Source organism: Chinchilla lanigera, unplaced genomic scaffold (genome assembly GCF_000276665.1).
Source record: "Chinchilla lanigera isolate Chin_1 unplaced genomic scaffold, ChiLan1.0 scaffold00005, whole genome shotgun sequence".
Lineage (NCBI taxonomy): Eukaryota > Metazoa > Chordata > Mammalia > Rodentia > Chinchillidae > Chinchilla > Chinchilla lanigera.
Genome location: NW_004955406.1, coordinates 9,992,493 through 10,016,355, shown reverse-complemented (window position 1 = coordinate 10,016,355; position 23,863 = coordinate 9,992,493). Strand labels below are relative to the sequence as shown.

The 23,863-nt window shown below is 35.3% G+C and overlaps 1 protein-coding gene across 1 annotated transcript in view; it reads right to left on the bottom strand.

Moving 5' to 3' along the window:
- Cdc42bpa (CDC42 binding protein kinase alpha (DMPK-like)) overlaps positions 1-23,863 on the bottom strand; it is a gene marked incomplete at its 5' end in the record, with an annotated part of 272,087 nt that overhangs the window by 161,926 nt on the left and 86,298 nt on the right. Inside the window, 2 exon segments of the mRNA XM_005374798.2 lie at positions 7,850-7,998; positions 20,962-21,057. Coding sequence (XP_005374855.1) covers positions 7,850-7,998; positions 20,962-21,057 — 245 coding nt within the window.

The window sequence follows — 23,863 nt, the reverse complement described above, 5'->3', positions numbered from 1 at the left end:
AAAAAAGTGAAAAAGACTTCCTCAGACAAACAAAAATTAGAGGTATTCATTACCAGTAGAAATTTGTTGTATTACTGGAAATGTTTACCAAAGAATGTTCTTCAAAGAAGGCAAAATTATATAGATTAAAAACTCAGGTTGACATAAAGAAAAGCAGAACAAAAGACAGAGAATAAGTGAAAGTAAAAGAAATTTTGTTTTTCTTGTGAGGCACAAGCACTGTACTGGGGGGACCAAACCATGGCTTTAATACTGAGCTACATCCACACTGCCCTCGCTTCTTTTTTGAGACAAGTTTTACCAAGTGGCTAAGTTGTTCAGACGGCTCCACCTTGAGGTCCTCCTGCCCAGCCACCCTGGTATTACAGGCATGAGTCACTATGTTCAGTCTACTTTTCCTATTTTTAATTGGTCTAATGTAACACTTTGTTCAAAATAATAATAGCAATAATGTATTTGAACATAAGTTCTTATGTACATATGAAATGAATGATAGTAATGATACAAGGGAAGAATTAGAATTTTGTTATATTAAGTAACTTGTACCACATGTGAAATAGAGTGGTATTTTAAAACGGAATTGGAAGCTGGGGATTTAGCTCAGCGGCAAAGCGCCTGCCTGGCAAGCGCAAGGTCAGGAGTTCAGTTCCCAGTACCGGAGAAAAACCAAAAAAAAAAAAAAAAAAAAACAAAACCGGAATTGGACTAGTCATAAATGTATATTGCAAACTCCATGATAATGACTAAATATAAATGATATGCTATAAAAGAGAAAGAAAATCGAATCACATAAAATCAGTGTTATTCATAATTGCCCAGGGGGCTGGGGATTTAGCTCAGCGGCAAAAAGCGCCTGCCTGGCAAGCGCAAGGTCGTGAGTTCGGTTCCCGGTACCGGAGAAAAAACAAACAAACAAACAAACAAACAAACAAAAAATAATAATTGCCCAAATTTCAACAGGTAAACAGATATGTAAATTGTAGTCTATCTAGACAGTAGAATATTATTCACTAAAGAATATTATTCACTTGAGCTGTCAAGCCCCAACAAGAAATGCAAAATCTTAAATAAATATCGCTAAATGAGAGACGCCAATCTAAAGAGGCTACATACCACGTGACCTTAATTTTGACACGCTGGGAACAACAAAGCTATGTGACATTAACAAGATCAGCAGTGTTCAGGGATCTGAAGGGAAGATCCAATGAATGGGAAGAGCATGAATGATTTTTAGTGCAGCGAAACTACCCTGTATGTTGTATAACAGGAGACACATTACTCTATATTGGTCAAAACCCATAGAAGGTACAACATCAAGAGTGAATACTACCACAAACTGTAAGTGGAGGGTGATTAGAGTGTGTCAATTCAGGTTTACCAACTGTAACAAATATGTCACTCTAGTGAAGGATGTCCCTGATGAGAGAGGTTGTACAAATGGGACGTTTGGGGAGTTTCACAGGAACTCCATACTTTTACTCAGCTTTGCTACTTCCCATTGCTCACCTGTATCTTCATAAATCTTTGAGTAAAATTTTACATATTAAAGGTTTTCTACTGTTAGCAGAAGACCAATAATGTATTTTTGTTAAGGCTGAGAATAAATCTATTTACAAAGAACACATAAAAGACACATCCAGTCTCCACTGTTTCTTTTTTGTACTAATTCCCGATACTTGAAATTTGTAAAATAATAAAACATTCTGATGCAACAAGTTTCATAAAACTCTATCATATGCAGTTTACCAAAAACTTAACACACTAAATACTTCACTGCCTAAAATTAATGAAAAATTATTACCTACTTACCAAGACATAACACAAGATCTACTACATGATATTCAACAGTTCCATAAGGAGTATTATCATGCTGCCATCCCCACCCCACTAGTGCAAAAAAAAAAAACGTCGTGTGTTGGGAGGGTGATTTTATCATGAAGGCACTATAGCTACATGCTCTGCTGGGAGATGTACCTGGCAGGAAAAGACAGTCACTGAGGCCTGATCTGGAAGGGTTATATCACTCCACACTTACTCCCTTCTCTCTCTGCTTCCTGGCCACTACGATAATGAGCAGTTTTCCTCCGCCAGACCCTTCTACTGTGCTGCTCCTGCATTACAGCTGACCAACGATGGGCTGAATCCTTTAAAAACCACGAGCCAAAATAAACCTCTTCTCCTTGAAGCTGTAGGTGTCAGGGATTATGTCTCAGCAGTGAGGAAAGTAACCAAAAAAAGACCAAAATCTGTCTTTACAAGTAAGTCTCCTACTAAACTCAGCATAAACTCTCTTCTGTAGCTATTCTACTAACTATTCTGCCACTTCCTTGCCTATGTGCATTTCTCCTACCATCTTCTTGAGAATGCCTTCCTGTTAACAGCCTTCCTATCCTTCAAAACCTCTCCATTAACTTCTTCTCTTAAGAAAAATGTTATACAAGGAGCACAAATTATGGAGACAGGCTGACTTATATCTTAACCTAGGTTATACAACTTACTGACTTGTGTCTCTGAAGCTGGATTTCCTCAAGTCTAAAATGGAGCAACAACCATTTTTAGATGACATCTAACCCACAGAATTATTGTTAGGATATAAGTGATGTCAATGGCACAAAGTAAAAGTTAAATAACCGTTAAGACCAAATGTATTTACTCCTTTCTCTGAACTCCCTATAATTTGTTTATATAAGTGATTTAGTTTATGCACTCATTCCATCTCTTATACTTTTGCCCTAAATTATTATTTTAATCTTTATTTCTATGTTTTTTTGTCTCCAAACAGACCAGAAACTTCTTAGAAAGTCAGGACTAGCTGGGCATGATGGCCTATACCTGTAATATCAGCATTCAGGAGGCTGAGGCAGGAGGACTGTAAGTTCAAGGCCTGGGCTACATAGCAAGTTCTAGACCAGCAGAGACTACATAGTGAGAACCTGTCTCAAAAGAGTGAGGGGGTAGGGGTAGGGGAAAGGAGAAGGAGAGGGGAAGTGGGAGGGAGAGCAGGAGGGAAAGTGGGAGAGGGAGAAGGAGAGGGAGAGGGAGAGATAAAAAGTAAAATCAGGACTATGTTATACCTACTTATGATTCCACATGGTTTAGCACAATGCTATTTATAAAATAGGACTCAAATATTTCCTCAGTAAAACATTTACTGAAAAATGTTTTGAAAAAGGTGGTAACATTTTAAGAACATTAAATGTGCATTAACACACAGAACACTGAAGGGTAAAGGAAAAAGCAAGGAGGATGGGAAAGATATAGGAAGGGACACAGTGTGAAATAAACAGAAAATACATATGAAATTCTGATAACAGAAACTATACATGTTTAGGTGTTTAACCTAAAGAAGGGATGATGTCACAAAGTATAATCGCTACATAAAGATAAGTAACATAAAATTCTATAATGTTAGAATCATCCAACAATAGGATAAACAGGATTCTTTTTACCAGCTAAGTAACTTTTAAAATTACAGGCATAGAAGTCAGTAGTACAACTATGTTAGTTATTCTGTATATATGTACATACATAATTTCCTCTTCTTTCTTTTCTCTTTTCCCTTACCCCAGTTGCACTTTACTTTTGAACATTTTCCTTTCATTTCACAATGTTTGTCATACAAAATCAATCAGTATTTTAAAAGTCACAATTTAAAAAAATAACACTAAAACAAAAACTTTCTTCTCTTTCCACATTCATATTCTGTTTTATTAGTACATATTTGCAGTATATAATGATTACAATTCATTATGAGGAGCTGGTACATGTACAGTAATTTTTAATCACTCTTTCAGGTTCTTACACTAGTGAGACAATATGTTGCTTACAGATGGAGGACTGGTTTATTTCACTTAAGAGTATGGTCTCTAGTTGTGACCATTTACCTGTAAAAGCTTCGAGTTATGGATGTCTGTTTGTTAATATGTTTTTCTTCTTTTATTTTTAAAATAAATTTTAAAAAGTAAAAATAAAATAAATTACAGGCATATAAGCAGAGCTCAGGGTTGAGATGGTTTTCAACCCACTTGACAATATCAGAAAAATAGCTGTTAGGTAGAATGCCATCATGAGAAGAATTATCAGAGTGCAGACAAAGCCAAGAAGAAAGGTGCTGTGGTTAAGAACCTGTCATCAGCATGTAAGGTACCACAAATACTTAATAGTACCCCCAATCTAGAGGATGATTTTCAGAAATAATCATTCTTTGTCAAGAATCTAGATCTAAAACGTGTAGTCTTTCCAAATCTCAGGAGACTAAGACTCTATGTTTAGTAAGTAACATCTTTAAATGTTTCAATTTAATGATATCTTCATGTTTATAAATGACAGTCTTCAGTTAGGAAATTGAGGTTATGATTGAGCAACAAGAAAGCACTATGGTTTCTCATCTAATAATTTACCCTTGAGACCACAATATTACCTTAAAAACTTCAAGTACTTTGTAATTCTCAGATAATTTTCATGTCTTTATTTCCAATAAAATTTGTAACTACCAGGTATCAACAGAGAAATGTGTCTAATAAGCAAGAGCAAAAATGAGATCTGATATAGTTTTTTTGTTTTTTGCTCCTGGGGACTGAACCCAAGGCTTCAATCATGCATGGTGTGCTTGGCAACTGAACTAGATCTACAGCCCAAATACAATTTTTTAATTGAAACCGTCTTCCTTTAATGTCTCAGAACATTATGACTAACAAAATCAATCAGTATTTTAAAAGTCACAATTTAAAAAAAAACACTAAAACAAAAACTTTCTCCTCTTTCCACATTCATATTCTTTTGTTTTATTAGTACATATTTGCAGTATATAATGATTACAATTTATTATGAGGAGTTCGTACATGTACACCATATTTCTTTTTTCTTCCCCATCTCTACCCTCATATTCTCCTTAGAGAATTTAAGATAAATAGTCACTGCTGTCTCAGAACATGGTTCCCAAAGTGAGATCACTAGATCAGCATCACCATCACCACCAGGCAACTGTATCACAGACACAAATCCCCAGCCTCACCCAACCTACCGCATCAGAAATTCTACAGTTAACCCAACAATCATGGTTTTAACAGGCACTCCATACGATTCTGATGAATGCTAACATTTGAAAATAAGTTCTATAAAATGGTGAAGTTTCTTTCTAATATAACAGTAACCCTTGATGTACTTCTCAGCATCTTTCTCACACTTTGCATAATCCTCCAAATTTTTCTCATTTGAATGATGAATTTACCAGTAACTTTATGGTGCTTTCCTTCTAACCCTTTAAAACACCAAATGTGTTTTAAGCTAGGTATAAAGTAATTACAGCTGCTTGGGAGACTGAATAAACAAACTGAGATTTCTAGGCCAGATTGGGCCTAACAATAAAAAATAAAAAGGGCTGGCTGGGAATGTAGCTCAGTGGTAGAGAGTCCCTGGGTTCAATCTCCAGTTGGGGTGGTGAGGCAGATGAGTTCAACAGACAACCCTAAGGAAACTGGCCAAAGCATACTTCTTTTGAAAAGAAAATCATATACAAACTTAACTAATTTAGAGTGCTTTTCAGAAGTGCTCTACAAGAATACTGATGGGAAGTGGGAAGTTTTAGATACTATACATGTATATGTATGTATAAGGCACATCAGTTTGGTAATACAGATAAATAATGACAACAGCAAAGCAAAAGAACCCAAATCATCATGAAAGTATTTTGATTGACAAGAAATGTGCCTAACACCATAATTAATAAATCTGGTAGAACTAGACCTCTGTTTCTAGATGTTACATAGTATTTTGGTTACTTTTCTTTGCTGAGCCAAAATATCTGACGCCCAAAATTAAGGAATGAAAGGTTTACTTAGCTCACACTGTGTGGAGGTTACTTGGCTGCTCCAAGACAGAGTGGCACATGGCAGAGGCAACAGTTCATGGCAGCAGAACACAGCAAAAGGAACAAGAGCACAAGGGGACGAGCAGAGGCAAGCAGCCTCTTTTCCTCCATTACATGCAAACTACCCAGGGCGGGTGTAGCACTCCCACCCATGAGTCAATCACAAACTCTAGAAGCCTGCTCCATGACTGCATGAGTCTTTGGGGAACATTCAGACATAAACCATAACATTTCGCCTTTGGCCCCTCAGGTACATCTCTTTATGCAAAAGATATTTTAGTCCATGTCTAAAAGTTGCCGAAGTCCTAACAGTTTCAGCATTGCTGAAAAGTCCAAGTCCCAAGTCTTCCCCAAGATTTAAGGCAAACTCTCAGCTGTGAGCCCCTGTACAAATGAAAAGTTAAACATTTCCAACATTCAATGGCACAAGATAAACATTATCATTCCAAAAGGTACAAATGGGTATACAAAGCATTGGGACCAAAGCAAGTCCAAAATCCAGCAGGGCTAACATTAAGTCTTGTAGTTCCACGTGGAATATCTGAAGCAATCTGTGGCACACTGTGAGCTCCAAAGGGCTCCACCCCTATAGCACTTACAGCTCCCATGGTATCTCTCTTAGGCCTGCTTTGCCCCCTCCTTGGAACTTTCCTTAGACAATCCATGTTCCTGGCTTTTCTAAACTTCTGCAGTCTCCACTGAACCTTTTGCTTCACACAGCTTCATATATTGCCCTCTCAGGAGCACAAAGCCTGGCCTCCCAGGCCTTCTGAAATCTAGGTGGAAGCCTTCTTAACCTCAGAACTCTTGCATTCTCCATGTGCTTAAAACCAGCGCCATGTGGATGATGCCAAGGTCTGCTGCCAGCTGGAGCAATAGCCAGGCTTTCTTCTCTCTTGGCAATAGGGGTCAAGTGCTTGGACCGCTAATCACTCTGAAATTGCTTCTGAGGAACAAATGCTCTGTGCCACCATTATTCTGGCACAGGGTACAGCCACTGCCATTCTAAAGCATGGTGCTCTGCAGCTTTCTCCTCAAAGTAATTGAGATCTTCTTAGCTCTATCTTTGCAATCCACAGCTTTACTGGAGCTTCCTTTTTGGTCAAACTCACAACCTTTTAAATCATCCTGTTGGGCTCTTTGCTCTTGAATCTGGTTAAAAGTCCCCAACAATCGCCATACCATTGCCTCAACATTCAACTGCCTTGAAATTTATTTTGCTAGATTAATCACTCCATCGCCCTTAATCTTAGTCTAAGGCAAAGTCTCTGGACACAAACAAAATGCAGAAAAACTTTCTGCCAAGCCATAACATACACTGTCTGGACTCCAACAATCAGTGTAGCCCTTCTTCCCTGGTCTTCACCAGGGAAGGTGAACGATTTCTATTAGCCTTCTGGTCTTGTGAACTCTGACCGGAATTTTCCATACAGAACAGCCTAAGGCATTCCAGTGCTTCTCTTTCAGGTGACATCTTTGAACCTTTCCAAACTCTTTCCACAAGCCATTCCCAAAGGCTCTTGAACCACACAATGACCCCTCTCCTGGTTCTCCTTGAACCACACAATGACCCCTCTCTAAATTCTGTTTTGGTTACTTTTCTCTCATTGCTGAGACAAAATACCTGATGCCCAAAATTAAGGAAGGAAAGGTTTATTTAGCTCACATTGTGTGCAAGTTTCAGTACATACTTGGCTGCTCCAAGGCAGAGTGGCACATGGCAGAGGGCAACACTTCATGCTGGCAGAACACAGCAAAAGCAACAACAGCACAAGGGGAGGAGTGGTGGCAAGCAACCTCTTTTCCTCTTTTACATTATATGCAAACTACCTGTCCAGGGCAAATGTAGCACTCACACCCATGAATCAATCATAAACTCTAGAAGCCCGCCCCATGACTGCATGAGGTTTTGGGGGACATTCAGACATAAACAGGAACACATGGTAATTCATAGCTAGATGCAATGAAGGACTGACTTACCTGTGTACATAATGTAGTTGATGAACGGAGTCAATTGCTATCACCATCTCAGCCAAGTAAAATCGAGCCATATCTTCAGGCAATCTATCTTCAAATTTGCTGAGCAGAGTAAGCAAATCTCCACCAACATAATAATCCATAACCAGGTACTGTGAACGACAAAATAATGCACTCAATAAATAGTAAGGGTGAAACAATGTATTTTAATGTATCCCAAGGACTATAAAAGATGATCATCAGTAGTCATTATAAGATTTCTAAATTTCATACAATAGTAAATTTTTTTAAATTAAGGTAGAAGATAATATAAGATTCCATTTTTGTTGTGGCTCTATTTTACAAAGTAGCATCATCATCTTTACCAACAATGGACCATCACTGCCAACATTTCACAAAACACTGAACATTTTAATTCTCCAAAATATAAAAGAGAAAATACATGCACAATATGTCATTTGATAAAAATAATATTTATCTGCATTACTAATTTTTTTTATTTCACCTCAGATTCTTTTTTTTTTTTTCTGGTTTTTTTTTGTTTGTTTGTTTTTCTCCGGTACCGGGAACCGAACTCAGGACGTTGCGCTTGCCAGGCAGGCGCTTTGCCACTGAGCTAAATCCCCAGCCCTCACCTCAGATTCTTAAGGTTCCTAAAACTCGTGCCAGTCTATGGATCAGCATTTGTAAGCCACTATTATATAAGCCACCGTATGTTTCTCTTCCCATTTCTAATAGAGTACAAATTTTAAAAAGGATTTTTCTCAGGTATATGTAAACAGAAGCCAACACAGATATGGACCTTTACAGATATGTGTATGTGCTGCATGTACACATGTGCATGTATGTGCATGTGTGTGTTTGTGTGTATATACACACCAAAAAAGAAAAGGAGTATACACCAAAATATCCACCAGATAATTCGAGTTGTTAGATTATGGTGCTACAGCTTTTTGTTATGCTCTACATTATTTTCTAAACATGTGTTAATATATAATGTATGCATGCATCTATAGCACTTCTCATGAAGTCTAGAAAATAGACAATATGTAGACACCAATTATAATTCCTTGGTGTTACAGTGATTTTATTGCAGAATGCAAATATTTCAAAGATATGACTGAGTTGATATTATAATTTAGAATCTTGAGAAAATTTAAATTATTTTTATTACTACACAAGAAAATTATAAGCATAGAAAATGTATACTGGAAAAAAAAAGCCATGATTTTGGGTGTTTCTAACCTCAAAAAAATGTATATTGAAGCAAAAATGTAATTTCATGTACTTGAAGCCTTGAAAATTATGAAAACCATATATAAAATCTTGGTTAATGGCTTACTTGCAATCTTTACTAGGCCTAATCTTTAACAAACTCTATCCTGAGATTAGAGTAAGTGAATGAAACATATCAAAATTATATTAACAAAAATGTGGCAGGAAATGGGAATGGATATAAACAAATCTATACCTCTTATAAAATACTATGAGAACAGTAGCAAGCAAGGGACTTTTTCAAGAAAAATTTAAAAAAACAAGTTTACTATTAAAATGCAATGTAATATTTACGTGTAGTGTCATAAAACCTAACTCATCCCTTTACTAAACATTTACTGAGTGCCAATCATAATACTTTTTGTAAGAAAGAGAAGAAACACCCAAGGAATAAAGAGAAGAGAGAGAAGAAAGGTCTCTACATCAAAGGCTTTTTCTCTTGAAAGGTGTAATGGTTGACTGACTGTGTCAACTTCAGTTTAGAAACTTAACCAAACGGGCTCTCCTACCGGACCTGCCCTAAGGCAGCTGTCTGCACCCTAGGGTGTAGAGGACCCACCCCAGGATAGCTCTTCACCTGGACTCAAGGAAAGGGAAATAAGGAAGGACAGACTGGCTTCTGTTCTTTAAAGGAGCTCCAGTCTTTGCCTTCAGCTTGGAGGTCATCTCCTGGCTTCTAGTGCACACTCTTTGGCTTCTGCCTTGGATCCTTCATCTTCTGGTATAGACTTTCCTACTTTCTGTTGCAGACCCATTGGCCTCCTGATAGGACTTGCAGTGCGACCTTGCAGTGAACTCCAGACCTTCAGCCTCCTGTGTGCAGACACCCTTTGTACTCTTCCTCATCCCACTCTGTGGCTAACCATCGTAAGCCAGTATTATGATTTCTTATACATTTCTATATCTTGTGTTATATCTATTTCTTTAGTATAACACTGACTGATAGAAAAGGGTACTGCATTTCTTGCCACATTAGAATTTTAGGAGATCTGAGCACATCATTCACCACTCAAAAATAATTATCTCTTAACATTTTTGCTGCCCATGGTCATCACTCAAAACTTAGGCTTCTTAAGTCATTTCATCTTCTACCTTCACCAACATACCACTTTGTGTTTTCTCTTAGTAAACTCCAAACCCCAAGGACCTCTTCCCTTCTAAACTTTCAATGTGCCTTAGTGAAACTCTTCTGCGGTAAACTTCCCTAAAATAGAACTAAAACTGATGAACAGAAAAGTATTCTGGCTTTCCTTGCCTGTTTAACTGGGTTCTGGCTTTGCCAACTCATATTCTTCTACCACTTTGCCCTCAGAAATAAATTAATTGTCATTAAGATAGAATTCAGTAAGTTAGGGAAAGAAGAAAAAATTCTCAAGAAAAAAAGAGTTCAAAATGAAATTTTTGATGTCAGAGACACAAGATGCATCAAAGAGGCAGAGAATCAATAAATAACATCACATATAAATAATATTCCTTTCCTGTCATAAAATATCTCCGAACCTAACCAAGATCTCGAAGTCATTCTTTTATGTTTGCGCCTTGATTTGCCACATTAAATTCAATTATCAAGGTCTTGTTGTCTACTGAATCTCTATGGATTCCACCTACTTCTATTCCTACCCAATACACAATAATCTTAATGCATGCTCCTATCCTCTCTACACTATTTATTGCTAGAAGTTTAAGGGCAAAGTGAGTAGCTGTCCACAATGTCTTTTATTATGTTAATAATTTTCTTGGCAACAGAAAATAAAATACAGAACAGAGGAACAAGTAAATTCACTCATAAACTCAACAGGTATTTACAAGGGTACCTACAATACTATGTAGTGATGTCACACTTATTGAATGGGAACACAACCATAAATGAGATATACTTCCTGTCTTCAGGAAATTTATAATCTAATAGAGGGGAAAACACAAAAGTGTGCAATTTTGATGTACCAGAAATACCTTGATAAAAACAAACATGAGAGGCTGTTACTGGCTTTAAAAAAAAAAAACAAAACAGCCAGGCATGGTGGCGCAAGACTGTAATCCCAGCACTCAGGAGGCTGAGGAAGAAGGATTACTGTGAGTTCAAGGCCAGCCTAAGGCTACAAAGTGAGTTTAAGGCCAGTCTCAACTGCAGAGCAAGATCCTGTCTCAAAAACCAAACCAAACCAAACCAAACCAGAAGAAAAAAATCCAACTTCTGCATCATATTCATTTGTCTGAAATTTACTGTTGCTCAAAGTGTAAACGTTATTTTCTTAGATAGAGTTCCTATTAACTAAAATAATTAAATAACCCATATTTAACTCCAATTCAACTGAGATACTCCCTCATACTGTAAGATCCCAAATGCACTCATATCTACTCCTGGGCACTCTGTTCTGTTATGGGTGCCTATTTCTGTATCAAAATCATATTGTCCTGTTTGGATAATTTCATAGAAAAATTTAACATCTGGTAGGACAGGTTCCCAATCACAAACTAGCTTTAAAAGGTCATCCAATCTGGCTAAGGTAGCTTTGAGCAAGTTTCTAAAAACCTCATTCTCTAAGAAGTAATATTTCAAAAATATGTCAAGGATAATCCTAAAATAGGGCTTCTCCTACCAATTGTTAAGAAGAGGACAAACCAGTAAAACTAGGCTGTTCAAAATGAAATTTATATACCAGGAAACACAGTTATCCAATTAAAGCATGCATAACATTAACAGTAGTCAAGTAAATAAAAACTAAAGCAGCAACTGAGATACTTTATTTCACAAATCAGATCAGCAAGCACACAGCTTTGAGGAAAGTAACAAGAAACACTGCTTTTGTAGGATGACAGATCACAACCTTTCAGGAAATTTCACAGTATCATTTAAATTTGACTGCCCTTTGCTCTCTAACATTGTCACTCCTGGGAATGCAGTCAATTAAAACAAAAACTCCAACCTGGGTACAGTAGTGCCTGACCATAACCTAGGCATTTGAAAGGCTAAGGCAAAAGGATCACAAGTTTGAGGCCAGCATGGGTCACAAAGTGGGTCAGAGGCCAGCCTCAGACAAGTGAGATTCTATCTCAAGGGAAAAAAAAAGGACTCCAATACACAAGAAATATGGGCAAGTATATTTACTGCAGAGAATTGTGGATAACTGTGAAAAATCAGAAGAAAAATATGAAAATGAAAAAGCAAATAGCTAAATTAACTAGGGCATATCTGTTCTATGAAATATTATACAGTTGCCAAAAGAATTTTATTTATTGTTTTTGAGATATTTAAGGAAAATATGAGATATTCAAGGAAAAGCAAGCTGCAGAAAGCAAACTACATAGTAATATATATTTTATTATTCCATTTTTATATAAAAAGAAAATATGTATATGTACACAGACATACAATTACATAAAGTATAAAAAATATCAAAGGATACACAGAAAACTTAATAGTTACCTCAGAAGAATGAAATGGAAAAATGAAGATAAGGATTATTTTTTGGTACTGGGAATGGAATCGGGTCCTCGTGCTTGCCCAGCAGGTGCTTGTGCCACTGAGCTATATCCCCTACCCAAAGGTAAGGATTTTTAACTCTTTATGTATATCTCTATATGGCAGAAGGAAAACAATCTAGTCAAACTGACGTGAATCAATGGACTCAAGTCCTACAAAAGGTAGAAGGTTATGGAATCAGTAACCTTAAACAGAAAGATAGATCTCACCTACATGTGAAAAAAGCAATTCAAATATGGATGAATTTGCATAAAGAGAAAGGATGAGAGTGGAACTTTAAAAAGTTTATGTGTAAGAAATGTCTTATTAGATAGCTCTCATTTTCTCCATGAAGGGGATACAGTTCAGCAGCACAAGTGCCTGCCTGATAAGAACAAAATGCTGAGTTTGATTCTTGATATGAAAAAAGATACAAACGAACAAAAACACCTTCCATTTTCTCCATGAAAAAATAGGAACCATAGAATGCAAGTGCCAGGATATTTATACAGTGTCCGTATGTTGAAGGTTGGGATCTTAACTGTTATTCCTGCTCTTTAGCAGAGAAACACAGGCAAAACAATCAAACAATTTGACAAACATTAGAGAAAGGAAGAACCAGAATCCAGGGTACTAACCTTATACTACTGCCTTTTTTACTCAAATAAGGTTAGGGTAGTACTGGACAGTGAATCCAGGGGTGCTCTACCAGAGCTATACCCATAGTCCTCTTTTTTCTTTCTCTTTTCTTTTCTCCCTCCCTCTCTCCTTCCATCTCTTTCTTCTTTCCTTCCTTCCTCCCTTCCAAATTTTGAGACAGGATCTCACTTAATTGCCCAGACTGGCCTCAAATTATTATTTACTGCTTCAATTTTCCAAGTACCTGGGATTACAGGCTTGTCTCACCATGTGCAACTAAGTTTGTCCTCTTTATAAGCTACGTTCCAAGGAAACAATGCTAAAACATCTGAAAACATACAACAAATAAGTTAGGTGGCCAAGAAAACATTTCATAGGACAGATACACTTTTAGAGGCCTTCTTAGGGATAACAGGAGTGAAACCCATCTTGTTGTCAGAGAGATTAACAGTCAATTTTTAGATTCCTACCTGGTATTTATTTATCATAAAAGTAATCATTTCTGTTTCTAAACACTGAATTCTGATAAAGAAGTTAGAGTTCATATATAGTACTTCAAATTAATAATCAAATATCTTTTACCTTTTAAACAATTTATAATTGCTTAAAAGTAAAATGTTTGCTTTAAATATTTTCATTTTTTCTCAAGCATAAAGTAAATAGAAAACTATGAATCAAAAATATGAAGAGAGATTTCACCTATTCATAATATTCTACAAGATACTAACTTTATCAATGTTGATATAATTTAGCATATAACATGACTGTTGTTTGTTTTTTCAGACAGACTCTCACTAAATTGCTGAGACTGAACTTGAACGCACCAACTCCCTGCCTTAGCGTCCTGCATTACCTACCATGTCCGGCTTATTTTGTAATATTTTTGAAGTGTTCAAAAAACAGCCATGGTGATCATCAAACCTTCTGATTTTTTTGGCGGCGGCGGTGGGGGGCGGGTACTGGGTCTCTAACCCAGGGGCACTACACTACTGAGCTGTACATCCCTAGCCTGTTTGTTATGTTTTGTTTTGTTTCTGAGATAGAATCCTGTTATACTAAGTTGCCTGGGATAGCCTCCAATTTGTGATCCTATTACCTCAACCTCCCGGATAATCCAAAATTGACCTTTAAAGACTAATGGATGACAAAGTCTCCCTTAGGGGGAGAAAGAAAAATGGGCAGATAACACAAGATTTGACTACTGGAGTACTTCAGTGCTCCTCCAAATATTTTATAACCTTTATTATAATATAACTTACTCTAATATATTAATTTATCATTTAAAGTAAAATTATAAAATAATTTTAATATGATATAATAATAGTCCATACATGGACTATTTCTTTGGGAGAACTGTCTCTAAAAATGAAATGGTAAGCCAAATGTCAACTGCAAAGCATGCAGATCAGATTAAAATCAAAGGAGACAGAATTATAAATCACAGGTTAAGCTTTTTTCCTCAAGTTTTGCCAAATTGTGCTATATAAAATTTGGTTTTCCGGCACTTTATTTCTATATCTACAAGTTTTTACAGTTATGTCTATTCTTAAAATGTAGATTTAAGGAATGCATAAACCTACAGTGTTCTGGCTATCTATTATGGGTTATACTATAATGGGGAATGCTATTTTTCTTTTATCTGAAAACTTAAAAATTATCATAAATACTATAATTTTACCAAGCAAATACTTACTATGTATTTAATTTACTCATGGATTTTGCTGATAAATCTATGCAGATTATATCTGCACAATATAGTCATCCCTTAATTTCACATTCACTTTATTTATATTTTTTCGTTTTGTTTTTTTCTCTTTTTTTAATTTTAAAAAATAAAAGAAGGAAAACATATTAACAGACAGACATCCATTTACAAAATAGCAAAAGAACAATACAAACAAAACAGTTACAGGCAAAGTTGTAGGAAATTAACCATGGTTGTTGCATTGCTTATTGATATCTTCAAAGTGGTTTCTCAGGAAAACAGAGACATACAAGATTGATCATACAAGTAATCATTAACTGTTCCTTTCTGTAGGGCAACAGATGACAGTGGTACAACTATGTTAGCTATCCTGTATATACATACTTACATAATTTCCCCTTCTTTCCCTTCTCTTTTCCCATATCCCAGTTGGCTTTACTTTTAAGCATTTTCCTTTCATTTCACAATGTCTATCATACCTCCTAGTTTTTATTCACTCTTTCAGGTCCTACACTAATGAGACAATATGATGCTTACACATGCAGGTCTGATTTATTTCACTTATGAGTATGGTCTTTAATTGTGACCATTAACCTATAAAAACCTCGAGTTTATCTTTCTTTATAGCTGAGTAATATTCTATTATATAAAAGTACCACAATTTTTTATCCAATCCTCGGTGGATGGATGTTTGGGTTGTTTCCACAATTTAGCAATTACAAATTGTGCTGCTATGAACATAGGTGCACATATATCACTGTGATATGACATTTTCAGATTTTCTGGGAAAATGCCCAGAAGAGGAATAGGTGGGTTGAATGGGACCTCTAGTTCTAGTTTTGTGAGGAATCTCCAAACTGATTTCCACAGTGGTTTCACCAGTCTGCATTCCCACCAGCAGTGGAGAAGAGTTCCTATTTCTCCACAGCCTCACCAGCATTTGTTATTGGTTGATTTCTCAATGCTAGCCATTCTTACTGGGGTGAGATGAAATCTCAATGTTGTTTTAATTTGCATTTCTCAGATAACTAATGATGTTGAACATTTTCTCATGTATTTATTTGCCATTTGTATTTCCTTATCCGAGAAGTGTGTATTCATCTCAGTTGCCCATTTTTGGGTTGGGTCTTTGAATTTGGGGGTGTTGATGTTTTTTAATTCTTTATATGTTCTAGATAAAAGGCCTCTGTCCGAGGGACAGTCAGCCAAAATTTTTTCCCAATTTGTGGGTTTTCTTTTTACTCTGCTGGTGATTTCCTTAGATGTGCAGAAACTTTTCAGTAGGATGAGACCTCAGTTGTTGATTCTTTGAAGTATTTCACGTGTGGTTTTGTTTTTGTTCATGAACTCTCTGCCTACTCCTATGTCTTTAAGATTTTTACCTACTTTTTCTTCCAATAGATTTAGTGTTTCTGTTTTAATATTGAGGTCTGTGATCAATTTTGACTTTAGTTGGGTGCATGGTGATAGACTTGGGTCTATTTTCAGTCCTTGGCAGATGGCAAGCCAATTTTTCCAGCACCATTTATTAAAGAGGCTATTGTTCTTCCAGTGAGTTTGTTTGGCCCCTTTATCAAAGATTAGGTGGCTGAGTGTGTTTGTGGTTGTGGCTAAGTCTTCCAGTCTAATAACTGAGCAACTAATACATACAAAGCGCTGCTGCTTTTAAACAATTCAAATACAATTCACAATAATAAATATAATTTATATGATCATTCAGTATACTATACATGTTATAAAACAATATTTACTCTTACTAATTGCTATGAACACCATCATTTTCTTACCTATTTAATATCTTAAATGCTGCTTGTAACCCACTGACTTGGTTTTATAACCCACTAATGGGTCACAACCTGCAATGTGTAAAACATTATAATACTCTATAAGCATGTATGGGATATAAAGAAAAAGGATTGTAAAAATATTGTTCAATTACCTGGATCTGGCCTATAATCAGATAAACCTCACAGCTATTTATATGTGTGCGTGTGCATGTGTGTGCATGTGTGTGTGTTAATGTGGAGCTTTTTGGCAGTGCTGGGAATGGAACCCAGGGTCTCATTCATACTGCTGTGTTCTACCACTAACCACTCCAGCTCCTTTCCCATGACTATTACAGACTTATATAAACCTTGAATTTTATTTTAGCTAAAGATAGTAAGACTCATCATTTATTTAATTCTTTCTATAGTATTACCACAGAATTAGAGATATTGTTTATATTTTAGTAGTGCAACAGCAGTACAGTTACTTTGTAAAGCCAGGCACAACGGCTCGTGCCTGTAATCCCAGCACTGTGGGTGGCAAGTTCAAACCTCACATGGGTAATTTAGTGGTTTAGCCAGACCCTATCTCAAGACAAAACAAAACAATATTTTTAAAGCTCATCACAAAGGCCTTATGTTCAAGCCCCAATATCATCAATCTCCCCCCCAAAAAGAGGAGGAGGACAAGCTAAAATGAGATGCGACAGTTTAATTCCAACTGGAAATGCTGAAAAAGATTATTTTTAATGATAGAAAATTTGAGCAAAATTTTACAATATTAGCTGCACTTCAATAGAAGTAAGGGAAGAGGAATGGCCCAGTTATTAAATGTAAACTACAGAGGAGTAGGGAGAATGTTCAAAGAATGGAGGATATTCCACTGAGGCTTAAGTGTAAGATTTGTGGGAAAGCAAAATATCTTCAGTCTTTTTTTAAATTAACCCAATACTATATTTAACACTACTGACCATGTCCTCTACCTATGGATGTATGTGTGTGTATGCGTGTGTTTGTGTGTGTGTTGTTGGCAATTAGGCATGCTAGGAAGCGCCTTCCATCCCTTTCTCTTTTATTTAGTTTCCATGATGCAGTATTGCACTATTCAGTTACATATGTTCACACTTTATATTCACTATTACCTGCAATAGAAGCTGGCCAACTTTTACTATAAAAACCCAGATAGTAAATACTACATAGGCCTGATAGGTCAAGAGGTAAAATCAAGGATACTATGTAGGTACTTATGTAAGAAAAAATATAAACTTCCTAATTACTCCTACTTTTAAAATTGAAACAATGTCACTCCCGAAGTCCTCATTCTTTGAGCAACTGTTCTTGACAAATGGCTGAGTCTTAGACACGTTTATTTTCCCAGAATACATTTTCCACTGTTGCAATCAAGCATGATTTAGTTAACATTGATAAATGGCTTTCCTTGCCCAGCTAGCATATCAGCTATTCAGGAATATGGCAGATTCATTCACATTTTTTTGCTTTTGAAAAGAAATTATGCTGTGATAAGAAATTCTGTTTTCAATTTTCTAATTTTCCTGATCACTTCTTTTCCATGAATTGAGCATGTGGTGATGAGTGTCTATTCAGGCCATGTAAACTGTACAATACTGTATTCTAGCAGTATAGCTGCGGTCTGGTTGCATAAGAAACACAGTGCTTTGCCACTTAATTTAAAAAAATCTACTCTCCTATGCACTAAGCATATCTGAAGATTACTCTTTTTTACTTATGTTAATGAGTATCCACTCAATAAAAATAATAAAATGGCACTGTAGAACAATATGTACAGTGATCAAAATGCTACTAGGCAAAACTGTGTCACTGTAGTTTACAGGAAATATATATAAATCAGTAAGTGTAGCTATGTTCCAATACAACTTTAAGCAGACTGAAGTTTAAAATTTAATATTCATGTATCATGAAATATTCTTTTGATTTTAAACTATTTAAAAATGTAAAGACTATTCGTAGCTTGCAAACTGTACACAAACAGGAGGTGGAACAGATCAGAGCTAAGAACTCTGTAGTGCTATTTACCCTTTAAAAGCACCAAAATTATATATCCAACCCAGTGAGTGGATCACATGACAATCCAAACTTAACATATTCCAAGTTAAGTAATCATGTTCCCATACACCCTAAATTTTCTCTTCTTTCTACATTCTTCAATTCATCACCAACTAACGGATAAATCCCACAAGGGAGACCATGTACAAAATGGAATAACGGAAGCCTCTCTCACCCACTGACCTTAACTCAAATGTTCAAACTGCCAAAATGTTACTCAGAGTGCACCTCATAGAAAAAAAAGACCCTCTCTTACAAAGAAGCAGCAAACAAAGGACAAAACTTTCTTTTCAATGAACAAAAGAAACTAGAAATATAAACAAAACAAGTGAGTAACATTTTGGCCATTCTTTTAAGATCATGATACAAAGTATGTTAACCACTGATATTCTCTATTTTGCTATGCAATTCTGTTTTTTTTTCCACAGAAGAGTATTTTTATATCTTCTTTATTAATATCTACTTGTATTACATTAAAATTTTAAAGTTCTAATTATTTATTTCTAAACCATACCCTCTTTTTCATCTCGACTTGGATATTATCACCTTTATTCAAATCCTTATCATGTAGCAAGTGAATATTGTAAAAGTCTTCTTTGCTTCTATGTTTTTGCCTGAAATATATACACAAAACTGCTGCCTGCATGTTCTGTGTAAAATGAAAAACTATCGCTCTTCCTTGAAATTAGAATAAATCTGACCCCTCAGTATGACATACTCTATAACTGTAATGATTTACTTTTACTGTATAAGTCTCTTGCCCTATTTGCTATACTCTAACCATACTAGCCTTCCTCTCATGCCTCAAGACAACCCAATTCCTTTCCTTCCACAAATCCTTCTACAGTAACACTAGAACAGTTCTCAGATTTGTTCCATGAGGACCCCTGAGTAACCCTGAAGGAGGGCAGAAGAACGCAGAAGAGATCAGTAAGGGCAGTTCCATTACTATTATCCTTTACTGTCTAGACATTTAGATATGTCATTAAAAACCACATACACTAGAGTCCTGGGACCAAAAAGAAAAAAATATATAAATTAAAAACATGGTTTTGAAAGCCTTATTTACTTAGCAAAACATATAAGTGACAATATGACATGACCCTCTCATCCCTCCAACCTCTTCATCCATGTTCCATTCTGAATAGAATAAGTTGTTTCCAATCTCTATGCTTTTCATTGCTAAGTCCTCTCTGCCTCTTTTCCTTTCTCAATTTAGCTAATTTATATTTATTTTAGAAGAATCTTCATTTATTTCATGCCTCTAAATAAATGTAATATTACAATTGTCTGAAATATGAAAACATTATTTACTTGCCTTTAGACTTACTATCTGGTTCCTCTCATGGGAATGTAAGAGCACTGAAAGGTTCTTTGTCTGTCTTACTGCTATGTCTCCAGAATCAAGAGAACAGTACTTAACACACAGCACACATTCTAACAAATATTTGTGAAAATGTGTCCCAGTAAATTTTATATCCCAGGTTTTATCAACATATATATGCTAAATATACTCTCCCTCTCCCTCTCAGGGTGATACTGAGGATTTAACCTAGGGCCTTGCTCATGGTAAGCAGATGCTCTACCACTGAGTTACAACCCCAGCCCTTTATATCTTGGAACAGAGATATAAGTTGGTCTTAAAACTGTGTCCCTCTTGTTTCAGCCTCCTGAGTACCTGGGAGTAGTAAGTGTGCACTAACTATCTCAACTGGCTCGTTTCTCTCCTCATCCTTATTTATTCTCAATTAGTAGAGTTTCTAGTATTTTTACTTTCCTTCAAGATCTCACTCAGTTTTTTGTGAAATGGTTCCTGATGTCAATATAAATGTGGCTCTACTTAATGTAGCACATGATCTCCATGAAAAATAAGTAAAAATCTAAACAGGAACAGAATACTATGAAGAAAATAAAATGAGAAAATTACGAAAAGGAAAAATTCTGAATACCTTCTGGTAAAATATAAATGATAGAAATTAAATCAGGTTGGATTGAGTTTTGACTCATATTTCAATAGAAACTGAATCAGAGTAAAAAATGTTCACGTCACATATTTAACTTACACTCTATAAAATGCAGTGCTTTTCCTATTTAGAAGCATTTAAATAATGTTTAAAAAATAATGCTAAATTCTGCCACCAAAAATTACTAGGATAGAAAAACATGTGAAGATGATTCTTACTAAGTTATTGTCATCCTGGAAAGCATAGTGCAAAGTTGTAATCCACTTATTGTCTCCGTTCACCAACACGTCCCTTTCTTCACGAAAACATGCTGTCTGAAAAGAAAAGGAAAACTTTTCGAAAACACTTCACATGAAAGTAGGAAATATGCAAATAGTTGCTACATTACTACTCTGGAAAAGGAATACATTCAATATTATGACTTTTCAACAACTCAAGTTTCAAATCAGAAACCTAACTCCTGGAATAGTACACTTAACAAAATGTTTTATAAGAGAAAAATACTGTTATATGGTTCAAAATAATAAGAATGCAAAGAATAATTTAACCAACAAACATATACCAAACCACCACAAAGATAATACAAATATTCACATTTTGCATAATTCCTTCTGATCTTTTTATTTTTAAAACTGTAAGTCTTCCTACTACCCAATCTCTTCCTTTCGTTCCCTGCATAATAAATAATTTGAAGACATTACAGTGTATCAGTATACTTGGACCACACATACATATATATGTCCAAAATAAGAGAAATTAATTGTACTTTGAAAATTTATAATAATGTTGTAATTTTACCTATCCTTTAGATACTTGACTACGTTTTTACTCAATAATGACTGTTTCTCATTTAATTGTTATGGTATTCCATTGTTTGAGTGTACTAGAACTTACCAATGTAACCCCAATCATGGAAATGTAAGTTATTTCCAGTTTGTATTATTATAATGAAAATACCTGTACATGTGTACAAGAGCTCCTTTACAGTACATATGTAAAAGCAGAAATTCCAGATATAAGCAAATTTCAACTTTACCAATGATAGCAATTTTCTCTTCGTAACTAACTGCCACCTCACCACAGTATACAAAGCCCCTCTTGTCCCATTTTTAACCACATTTGGCATTATTAGACTTTTAAATAGCCGCCAATATGACGGATATGAAACTATATCTTATTGTTCTTTCAATTAATATATTCACAATTACACTTGCACATGAAAAGATTCATATGTACTTATTGGATACATGAATTTTCTGTATGGACGTTCAATTCACTTCCTTCGCCCATTTTCTCTAATAAATTGGTTTTTTTTACTGATTTGTTAAAGTTTTAATTTAGCTCCACCATTATAAAAGTACAGCCGGGAGAATCATAGAAACAATAAAAAAATTTTTATATAATTCTATAATAGATAATCTTTAATTTTTAATTAAAAATGCAAACTCTATACCAAAAACTTAGGAACTGAAAGGAAATACAGAAAGTAAAGGCCTTCCTAAGCCCACAATTTTATTGTCCAACTGTTGTGTTCAAAAGTTATCAATTTCAACACATGTTCAGTACACTCTCAGAAAGTTCAGAGTATACATAACATACGTACACTATATATCACATGGTGTCCCACTTCTTTCTTTTTTTTTTCTTTACACAAATGAGATCATAGTGCTCTATAAGGAGTTTCTCTGTTTGCCCAAGTAACAATATATTGGAACATTTTTCCATCTTAGAACATAGAACCCTACCTAATGTTTCTTAATGGATATACCATATTATCATACAGTATTCTATATAGCGCAGGTGCTTTGTTATTACTTCTCACAAGGTAAATTAAATAGTCATGAAACACAAAACAACAGTGTTATACAATCAGCTTTAACAATTCCCACATACATCTATAATCTTTATTTGAGCACAAAGAATTCCCAAAACCAGACATTAAATGGCAACATCAGAGAAAACATTAAAACAAAGTTTAATTAAACCAATTTAAATGGGCAGTTTTACCTGCTTCAGTTCATTTAAGGAGAAAACAAAATCATGTGACCTACTTACCATCAAGTCCAATTTTATAACTGAACTGAAATGAAGTTACAGTTAACTGCTAACACTTTAGAGATGCTATCATGGCTCTCAAAGCCTAGGAGACTCCTGTCTCCAGGCTTTATCTTACTATTACAACTACCTGAAATTGTTAGAAATCCAAGCTAGACTCATCATTCCATCCGATTGATGACTTCAAACTAACTGAAACTCCAAAGACTTTAGTCAAAAGAATGAGTTCTAATCTGTGCTAGAAGTTTTTAAATGAAATATAAATTAATTTTATATTATTTTTTCAATTTATTTTAAAAATAAAAGAAGGAAAACTTAACAAACAGACATCCATTTACAAAACAGCATAAGAACAACACAAACAGTACAGAGTTACAGACAAAGTGGTAGGAAATTAACAATGGTTGTTCTTTACATATTGATATCTACAAAGTGGTTTCTCAGGAAAACAAATAGAGACATGCAATATTGATCAAACAAATAATCATTAACTGTTCCTTTCAGTAAAGCAATAGAAGACAGTGGTACAACTATGTTAGCTATCCTGTATATTCATAATTACATAATTTCCCCTTCTTTCCCTTCTCTTTTCCCACACCCCAGTTGTCCTTTACTTTTGAGCATTTTCCTTTCGTTTCACAATATCTATCATACCTCCTAGTTTTTATTCACTAATGAAGTATAATATAAAATTTCAAACATATACAAAGTAGAGAGACTAATACAACAACCTCTTCCTCCCAAAGTACTATCATGCAATTTCAATTATTTTATTGGTCAACCTTGTTTCATTAGAACTTCAACCACTTAACCACCAGCTCCACAAGCGCACATACACATACTATTTAAAGCAATTCCTACAATCATATGATTTCACTCATAAATACTTAGCTATTAAGCTATTCTTATTAGTATGCAGACACTAAGTCTAGATGTAAAGCACAAAATGTCTATAAACAGTCTACTTTTTTGCATCATTGTCACACTGTCTTCAGCTGGTTATAACAACTACAGAGGGGAAATACTGGCATCTAATGAGTAGAGGCCAGGGATGCTACTAAACCT